This window comes from Mobula birostris, chromosome 9 (assembly GCF_030028105.1).
Source record: "Mobula birostris isolate sMobBir1 chromosome 9, sMobBir1.hap1, whole genome shotgun sequence".
NCBI classification, from domain to species: domain Eukaryota; kingdom Metazoa; phylum Chordata; class Chondrichthyes; order Myliobatiformes; family Myliobatidae; genus Mobula; species Mobula birostris.
Genome location: NC_092378.1, coordinates 107,319,650 through 107,329,679, shown reverse-complemented (window position 1 = coordinate 107,329,679; position 10,030 = coordinate 107,319,650). Strand labels below are relative to the sequence as shown.

Below are 10,030 nucleotides of genomic sequence, written 5' to 3'. Positions count from 1 at the left end.
TGACTGGTTGGATTATCTCCTTGTTGCAGATATGTGATTGTTGGGGGATCTACTCGTTTCAGTAAAAGGCCCTAATATGTTAGGGTCGTGGAAGAATCAGGGAGATGCTAATAGACTTGTGTGAGTTATAGTGAGATGAGTGGAGGTTTGGATTGATGGAATTTCTCTGAGAGATGGTATATAGAGTCAATACACTAAATTGCTCCCTTCGACATTGTCATGAAATATGAAAACTATATGAGAAATTGGCTGCTGCTCTTCCCCAAAATAGAGCAGTAAATTAATATCAAAACTACTTTGTCAGATGAAAAATGCATTTGCCTACCCTGGTCCACAGAACTATATCTGTTTTTTTTAAATAATGACCTATTTGCAATCTCAACTAAGTCATAGATCTTATAATTTTCATTACACTGAAACAAAGAAATTACTTTCGGTAATTTTGAGGGAAATATTGTTTCTTTATTGATGCAGAAAGAATGTTTACATTTTTGAAGCTTTGAGGAAAAATGACCATGTAAAGAGGAATTTTATACCACATTTACATTATCATGACTTATATCTGATGTAGCACAAGCTCTTTAAGCAAACAACACCTTGTAGGTGCTGATAATACATGTTTTCATTGCATTTCTGAAGGTGGTGGAAGATGCAGGTTCTAGATTTAATGGTAGTTGCTGGCGAGAGCTTCTGCAACCAGTTTAAAAAACTTGAAGGCAGCTTCATGTTCCTCTGGTCTGAATCCTTTCTTGTAATGAAGAGCCAGTTCAACAATGAAGGCCTGGCCAAGAAGCTGTGAAGAAAAGTAATAATTATACAACATTGAAAAAAAACTGGAATGCAAAACTCAAACTGCCACTGACTTCATACGGAATAGCCCAGAAATCCATTTTGTCTTCTGGGTCGATGTCAGTTCCCAGTGGTGCAAACTCATTTGGCCCCACCCTTTTCCCTGTACCCTGACAACACACTCTCTTCTCATATACCCATCGAAGGCTTCATGATTCTTTTTGCTAAACAGAAGATAATTAATCTGAAGTTGCAGAAAATGGGAGCAAACTCTTTACAGACAACACCCAAGGTGAGGACTACACCAGTGATTGAAGCAGTGATAAGGGATAAAAATCTGCATCAATTTACATGTTGAAAAAAGGAACTTGAAATCAAATTGTTTTCTTGTGCAATCTTGCCGAATCTAGTGCATGAATTGTGGAGTGAGTATCCTGAATACATAGCTCTCATTAAAGATCTCATCAAACAGTGGCTCTATCCATTGCTGCAATCGATCCAGTTTTTCAGAAAAGTAAAACTATCTATTGTACAGAAACTAGATGTCCTCTGCTTCAATCCACCTTGGCGATCATGTTTGTTCTGACTCTAGAAAATGTGTAATATCTATAGCACCCCTTTAGTGAAAATGTGCACATCCTAAAAAGATCGAATTCTACCTTGAAGTTTTGAGTGTCCACTCCGATGTCTTGATGTTTAGCACTCAGGGATTGGAAATTACTTTCGACTTTCTTCATATCATCAACAGCGTCGCCCAGAGCCCTTAGCACTTTCTCTGCGTGAACCTGAACACCACTGTCATTGGCTGCAAAATGGCCACCGAGCTTGGTAAACAGCCTGGTTGTCCATGGATATACCTTGAACACCCTGCAGGGAAGGAAAGAAAAGTCGTCCAGGTTTTTTTGTGAAATCTTGGAAATAATTTACCTCTCAAAGCTCATGATTAAGTCAATTTCTATCAAGTTAAGATTTGAGTTTCAGTGGATTTGACAAGAACCTCAGTGCTGTGTTGAATACCAGTTCCGTCACCCCATAACAACATTCAGTCACGCATTGAAAATTCAAGGAACTGGACAGGAACCATAATTGAAAATAAAATGCATGATTTAAACTTAAAACAAGAAGTACATTTTCATCATACCTTTCCAGGGCTTTGGCAGTTATTTGTTTCTGATCCACTTCCTTCCAAACACCCTTGATGTATTGCTCCTGTGCTTCTGTTAATTTCACCATTTTGGCTGTTGAGCTCTCACTGTCACTGCTCAATCAAGAAAGCTGTGTTGATCTGGAGTTTTGCCTTCACTTTTATAGTCTACAATACGGCTCGTCCCAGGCTAAAACCCAACTGTAATAGGCTGACTACTTGGTAGGTTGGACACACTTTTTATCAGAGGGCAGCAAACCTTCTGTGTTTGAGTGTTAAGATAAACACTTGTTGATCATCTGTTTGCCTGAGTCTTGCTTCTGCCCAAAAATACAAAGAATCATTCTCCAATTTTGTTGAATATTAATTCAACACATTCACTTTCAAACTGCAAAGCTTGTTCTTTGTTAACGAAATCAAATCTTACACTTCCTTTTGCCGGTTACACTACTTCATTAAATCACATCTTATCAATTTTCAGAAATTTATAAGTTTCTGAAGTTGAAACCAAACTGATGTCCACTTTAATGCAATTTGATTAACGTTCTCTTTCATGTACATGGGATTGTACTAATGAAGCATTTACGAAAAAGTTACGTTATCACCTTAAGGGAAGGTTATTTTCTATCAATGTTCAAAATTCTGGGGTGCAGTAGCAATGTGCACTTGAGGATCCCTGGCTGCCGACTGCCAATTCTGCTACCCGCATTCACTGGGTAAGCTAATAGCATTTTACACCATCATTGGGAAGGTCTATGAAGTTGGTAAATGGAAACATTGAAGATGTTCTATTTCTGTTCAGTGTATCTATTCAATGGCAAACCAAGTCATGGGTAATCATGGTCTTACTGCCAATCAATTTGACTCCTGCCTTTGAGAAACATTTAGCTCATCCTTAAAATAATAGCAAACCATAGAGCATGGCAAGAAATATCAGATATGGGATAAAAACACATGCCAACGATAAACCAACATGCTAATTTCCTGATTTAATTTAGAGAATATTGGAAGTTCTCAGGTGAGATTTTGGTGAGATCAATGAGATTTCTTCTTACAGCCTGAGCTGTTGAGTAATTCCAGCATTCTGTTTGTGACGTTTCCAGCATTTGCAAGTGTTTTTGATTGTCAGATGTGAGGGTGCTCTCTACTGATGGTACAATGTTCAAATACATTTTCTACTCAGTAAATGAAGTAGCCCATGTTTTGATACAACAAGCTCCACACAACATTCTGCCATAAGTAGCCAGTAACATTCGCATTACTAAAGTATCACGTAACAAGGATCTCTAACAAGATGCCATGCAGACATTGGTCCTTGTGTTCAAGTCCATTGTCACTGAGTCCTACCATTAACATCCTGGGAGTCACCACTGACCAAGGACAGAGCTGGATCAGGAACAGAACTAATTTGAATATACGAGCTGGTCAGACTCTGGCTATGCAATGGCAAGCGACTCACTTATACCGTAGTAAGAATGTTCCATCTTCTAAAGGTACAATTCTGCAGCGTGATGGAATACTCTCCACTTGTCTGAATGAGGGCACCTCCATCAGCATCAAAGTAGCGCCACACCATCGAGGGTATCTTGCTCGAATGCTCCCCCATCAGCAGTCCATACACACTGTCCTCTCCAACTACTGCAGCAGGTGTTACACAAAGCAGCCCACACTCCCAGCTGCAGCCTTTCTGCTTCTGTGTTGTCCCTTTAAGAGCTGAAACCCAAGGGACCAGATGCTAAATTGGTAAATTTTTTTTATTGTCACAAGTGCTGTGAGAGAATGAGCAAATGTGTCTTGCATACCATTCATTTCATTACAACAGTGCATTGAGGTAGGTCATGGTAAAACAATAACAGAAGGCAGAATAAAGTGCTACTGTTGAAGAGAAAGAGCAGTGCAGGCAGACAATCAAGTGCAAGTCAGCTCATATGGATGTTCCCAATCGGTCACAATAACATTCAGTCCCTTCACCATGTGTTTGTTTGAACATTTGTTCATTGCCACTAGGACCAGTTCCTGGACTTCCCTCCCCATCAGCACTGGGACAGTCCCTTCATCAGAAAGGACTGTGGTAGTTCACAGCAGCAAGATGCTACCTTATGCTCTGGAGCCATCATGAGGAGCAATAAGCATTGATCTTGCCAGGGGTGCTCATATTTAGAAAAGCAAAAATAAATTATAACAGATAACATTGCACATTGTACATTTTCCCCTCTCAATAAAACTGTATATTTCTTTCGGATGCAGGCTGAACTACAGAGCACAAGGAGAAGTTCTGGCCCCTGAACACGTAGCACACAGGCCCACCGGTGTGTGGATGTGCCCTGGTGCTTGTGAACCAGATCCCCAGCTATGGGTAAATAGACCTATGGCCTTGTGGGCTGCCTCAGGAGAGACAAAGGCTACGGGAGTAAACCCAGACAGCAAATCCAGAGTGGAGCCCCTGAGGCAGCTGGACGTCATTGAACATCCTTCTGGCAGCTCCTGCGGCCAATCTGGTGCAAAACGTATTGCCTCATAAGCTTTCCTTTGTACTACACTGGTGAGGCCAAGAGGGGGTTCTTGATAACTGGGCATCTCAGGATCTCCATACCTTCCACCCAGATGTGATGATGATGTTCATTACTGATTATCTTTTGAGACAGACGGATGCCAACCAATACTGTATATTAGACACTAAGACTACAAACTATAAATGTTTTGGAACAAACTTAGAAGAACGGTGTGTTTGCTTGTTGCTTTTATTATTATTTAAAAGCACACAGTATCATCCAACGACTTGACTGTAGATTGGTCAAATTCCACAAAGTGCACTACAGCTGACTAGCAGTGTGTCCTCCAATATTTAGTATTGAGGTACTTCCAAAGGATGTGTCAGCAGGAATATCACAGGCTAATATGCAGCATTCACTTGTAGTAGGTTACTGCAAATGTTGATATACTTTCTCACTCTGACTTTTAATTTACTTGCAAATAAGGAATTCAAACATAGACAATTAACCAAATAGTCTGTAATTGATAAGTCAATTCAGTATAAAAATGTCAAGTTTTCTGTCCCGACTGCAGAGCAGTAAGATGACAGGGACTAAGCTGTTCTCCTTGTGTACAAGTAAATTAAGTTGTCTATGAGTCATAAGACTGTATGTGTTCTGGGCCCGGTCTTTATAGCAACACACACAAAACTCTGGAGGAACTCAGCAGAGCAGGCAGCATCTATGGAAAAGAGTATGGAAAAGAGTTTCTCCAGTCTTCTTACTTACCTTATTTATTTTGTAATCGACAATGACATTGTCCTGGCTCATACATGACTCCCCAAGACTCACCGTGGTGGTAGAGTCTTAATTGCTCTCTGATATAGCAACAGAAGCTATTCTGTTGCAATATACCACTAGAAAACCTCAAAGAAACCAAACACAGTGGATCATTTGGAGTCAACCAGGACACCAGAAACAACAGCAACAGAAGCTGCTCTGTTGAGCCTGTAAAGTCTGCCTTACCAACATTTGGGGGGCTTCTGCCAAAATTGGGAGAGCTGTTGCACTGACTGGTCAAACAACAGTGAGATACACAGTGCATTCTGTGGCCACTTTATAGGTACCTCCTGCACTTAATAAAGTGGCCATTGAGTGTACGTTTATGGTCTTCAGCTGCTGTGCACCATCCACTTCAAGGTTTGACATGTCATGCATACAGAGATGCTCTTCAGCGCAGCACTGTTGTAAAGTATGGTTATTTGAGTTCCTCTCACCTTTCTGTTAGCTTGAACCAGTTTGGCCAATCTCCTCAGACTTCTGTCATTTACAAGGGCTCTTGCCGACAGAAACAATGCTCACTGGATGTTCTTCGTTTTTTTTTTGCACCATATCCTGTAAATTCTAGAGACTGTTGTGCATAAAAATTCAAGGAGATCAGCAATTTCTGAGATACTCAAACCACCCCATCTGGCACCAACGATCATTTTACAGTCAAAGCCATTTAGATCATATTTCTTCCCTATCCTGATGTTTGGTCTAAACAATAGCTGAACCTTTTGACATCCTTTTATGCATTGAGCTGCTGCCACTATTATGGCAGGGGGATAGGTGCTGGAGTGATAGAGTTGAGGATGGGGCGGTCGGTATACAAATATAGTGAGACTGTAAGGAAGAACAGGCTGATGATAGGGCAAAATTGCAGTCAGTGAGATGTATTAAAGTGCAGCATGGCAGCAAAATTGAAAAGGGTGATGAATATAGGACTGAAGATGTATTTGAATGCACAGAGTATACAGAATAACATAGATAATCTTGCAGTGCAGTTAGAATTGACAGGTGCGAAATTGTGACTATCACTGATTCATGGCTGAAAGAAGATCAGAATTGGGAGTTTAACATCCAAGATACACATTGTATTGAAAGAACAGGCGGGTAGGTAGAGGGAGTGGGATAACTCTGTTTATAAAATAATGAAATCAAATTCTTAGTGAGAAGTGTCATTGGATTGGAAGATGTAGAATCCTTATGGGTGGAGTTAAGAGACTACAAGGGTAAAAAGACCCAGATGGGAGTTACATACAGGCCTCTGAACAGTGGCCAGGATGTGGGATACAAATTACAACAAGAGATAGATAAGGCAGATAAAATGAGAAATGTTACAATATCATAGGGGATTTCAATATGCATGTGGTTTGGGAAAATCAGGTTGGTATTGAATCCCAAGAGAAGGAATTTGTAGAATGCCTACAAGGCGGTTTTCTTAGAGTAGCTTGTAGTCGAGCACAGTCGGGGAAAGGCAATTTTGGATTGGTTGCTGTGTAATGAGCCAGATTTGATTAAGGAGCCTAAGGTAAGGGAACCTGAGGAGGCAGTGATTATAATATCATAGAACTTACCCTTCAGTTTGAGAGGGAGAAGCTAAAGTCAGATGCATCAGTATTACAGAGGAGTAAAGGGAATTACAGAGGCACCCATCGGTGGTATTGTATCCTGCTACTCTGTTTTATATTCTACTAGCTCAATTGCACCTTTCTTTATGTTTGATGTTCTGCATTATCTAGTCCAATGTTCATGTTTATATCTCCAGAAAATAGTTCTATTTGAATGAATTTCTTTGGCTTTACTGATGAAGGAGTGAACAATTTCAAATCATCCATGTTTGGAAGGTGTGTCAAGGTATAAATTGTTCAGTTGTTTCTGATTTGATGCTCTACTTTCATCCAATTCAGTAACTTAGAGAGCGAGTTTAAATCTAGATAAAACCATATTGGGCTTAGAGAGCCGCCCTGCAAAATGCCTTAGTTTATTCTGATAATGCCAGTTTTTCTTTTTCGGTTATTAATACGATAGATAGGGTGACTAGTATGTTAATGTTTCATTAGATATTGTAAGTGTTTCACAAGTATTGGGTGTAGTTTATATATATTAAGAATTGCTATTAACCATGACTAATACTTTTTGGCAGTCAATAAAACGACATGAAAGTTTTCTGTTTTTCCACTGGATTTCATTTAGAATTACAGAATCTATTATCAGAATCTATTTCCATCCTTTCATACCCTTATGGCATCCTTTCTGCTCTTCTGTAAATATATTGTGCTTATCTAAGTGAGCGGTTGCAAGGCACATGATGTTACAATTTTGAATATAGTTTTTAAACAAGTAATAGGACTCTATTTTGTTGGGTCATTTGTAATTTCTCCTTTAAGTAAGAAATATGTTTTACCTTTTGTCAAAATTCTGGGCACTTTTTCAGTATTTTTAAGAAAATTGTTGATAGGTATTAATAGGTACAGAAGAAGGCAAGTAAATTTTTATACCGATAGTTATGAATATTATGACTGCCAGTACACTTCCAGTTCTGGGCATTTTTTATAATTGCTTTTAGTATATCCATTGTAACTTCAGGTGTTTGTTATGTCTTTAATTGTGTGAGTGTGCTCTTTTTCGTCCCTATTCTAGCTTGCTCCTTGATTGTGTGTCACCCTGTTTGACCACATATTAGACCAAACGTTCATTACCTCTGTGCTTGTTGGTATGTTGGTAAATCAGATCGCTTGGCTGTCCTCCTACCTGCATAGAGATAGAGGCCGAAGAGCAAGGCTCCAGAGATTAGGACAACTAAGAGAGGGTAACGGAAGGCAGAGGAGCAATTATCGGATTGCTTTGAGTCAGTGAACTGGGCCGTGCTCAAGCAGTCATCCAGAGATTTGAATGAAAACACCAGGATGGTCATGGACTTCATTAACACAGTTGTAGATGAGTGTGTCCCCACTAAATCATTCAGTTTCCCCAATCAGAAGCCCTGGATGGCCCAAGAGATCTGAAATTTCCCTCTCACGGTGGTGTCTGAAAAGAGGTTGCTGTCTAAGTTGCATGTCTTCTTGGACAATGTCTCCCATCCACTACATAATGTACTGGGTGGGCACAGGAGTACATTCAGCCAAGACTCATTCCACTGAGATGCAGCACAGAGCATCATAGGAAGTCATTCCTGCCTGTGGCCATCAAACTTTACAACTCCTCCCTTGGAGGGTCGATGTGCCGATAGGCTGGTCCTGGACTTATTTCATAATTTACTGGCATAATTTACATATTCCTATTTAACTATTTATGGTTCTATTACTATTTCTATTACTATGTATTATATATGGTGCAACTGTAACGAAAACCAATTTCCCCCTGGGATCAATAAAGTATGACTATAACCATGACTATGATTTGCTGAGGGTCAGATCAGAGGCATTCCATTCTGGAGACCAAGAAAGCTACTAGAGGTGCAGGGATGATTTCCGGAAAGTCATCTGACGGGTGAATTAGAAATTCTGGACCAAAGTTGAATCAACAAGGGAAACTCAACAGCTGTGGCAGTGTTTGAATGCTTCGCTTCCAGATGAGCTCAATACCTTGTATGCTCACTTTGACCATCAGAACATGGAGAAACCATCGCGTATCCCCACATACCCCGGTGATCCTATGATCTAAGTCTCCGAAGCTGCCTTCAGGAGGGTGAATCATGGAAAGCATCCAGACCAGATGGGATACCTGGCTATGTACTAAAGACCTGTGTTAACTAACTGACTGGAGTGTTCACTGATATCTTTAACCTCTTGCTTCAGTAGTGTGTGATACCCTCCTGCTTCAAGCAGGCTTCAATCATACTGGTGCCCAAGGAGAGCTTGGTGACCTGCCTCAATGACTATCACATCCACTTACATACACAGTGATGAGGTGTTTTGAGAGGCTGGTGATGAAGCATATCAACTCCTGTTTGAGAGGTGACCTGAATCTACTCCAGTTTGCTACTAGGGCAACAGGTCCACAACAGATGTCATCTTATTGGCTCTTCACACAACCCTGGAATATCTGGACAGCAAAGATACATACATCATGATGCCTTTTATCGATTACAGCTCAACATTCAATACCATCATCCCCTCAAAACTAGTCAATAAGCTTCAAGACCTTGGCCTCAATGCCTCCTTGTGCAATTGGATCCTGGATTTCCTCACTTGTAGACCTCAGTCAGTTCAGATTGGTAACAACATCTCCTCCACGATCTCCATAAACGCAGGTGCACCACAGGGATGTGTACTTAGCCCCTTTCTCTATTCGCTTTACAACTATGACTGTGTGGCTGAGCACAGCTTCAACGCCATATTCAAGTTTGCTGATGACACCACTGTTGTGGGTCAAATAAAAGGTGGTGAGGAGTCAACATACAGGAGGGAGACTGAAATCTGGATGAGTAGTGTCATAACAACAACCTCTCACTCAATGTCAGCAAGATAAAGGAACTGACTGTAGACTTCAGGAGAGGGAAACCATGAGCCAGTCATCATCAGAGAATCAGAGGTGAGGAGGGTTAGCAACTGTAAATTCCTGGGTGTTACTATTTCAGAGGACCCGCCCTGGGTCCAGCACGTAAGTTCAACTGCAAAGAAAGTACGGCAGCACCTCTACTTCCTTAGGAGTCTGTGGAGTTTCGGCATGATATCTAAAACTTTCACAAACATCTGTGGATGTATTGTGGAGACCCTATTGACTGACTGCCCTGGTATGGAAATGGAAAATCCTACAAAAGGTAGTGGATTCTGCCCAGTACATTACAGGTAAAGTCCTC

The 10,030-nt window shown here is 40.6% G+C and overlaps 1 protein-coding gene across 1 annotated transcript; it reads right to left on the bottom strand.

Annotated features, from left to right (window-relative positions):
- Positions 1 to 440: 440 nt before the first annotated feature.
- LOC140203419 (hemoglobin subunit beta-like) lies at positions 441 to 2,076 on the bottom strand. Its single transcript, XM_072269482.1, has 3 exons — positions 1,931 to 2,076; positions 1,449 to 1,656; positions 441 to 793 (listed from the first exon to the last, which is right to left on the bottom strand). The coding sequence occupies exons 1-3, from the start codon at positions 2,020 to 2,022 to the stop codon at positions 665 to 667; spliced, it is 429 nt and encodes a 142-aa protein (XP_072125583.1). The 5' UTR covers positions 2,023 to 2,076; the 3' UTR covers positions 441 to 664.
- Between the last annotated feature and the right edge of the window lie 7,954 nt (positions 2,077 to 10,030).

Bases quoted from the DNA above. Each gene is read 5' to 3' on its own strand.
- LOC140203419 (XM_072269482.1), bottom strand. From the start codon at position 2,022: ATGGTGAAATTAACAGAAGCACAGGAGCAATACATCAAGGGTGTTTGG. The intron at 1,657-1,930 runs GTATGATGAAAA...CCTTCCCTGCAG, and splicing joins ACTGCCAAAGCCCTGGAAAG to GGTGTTCAAGGTATATCCAT. The intron at 794-1,448 runs GTAGAATTCGAT...TTTTCTTCACAG, and splicing joins TGGACACTCAAAACTTCAAG to CTTCTTGGCCAGGCCTTCAT.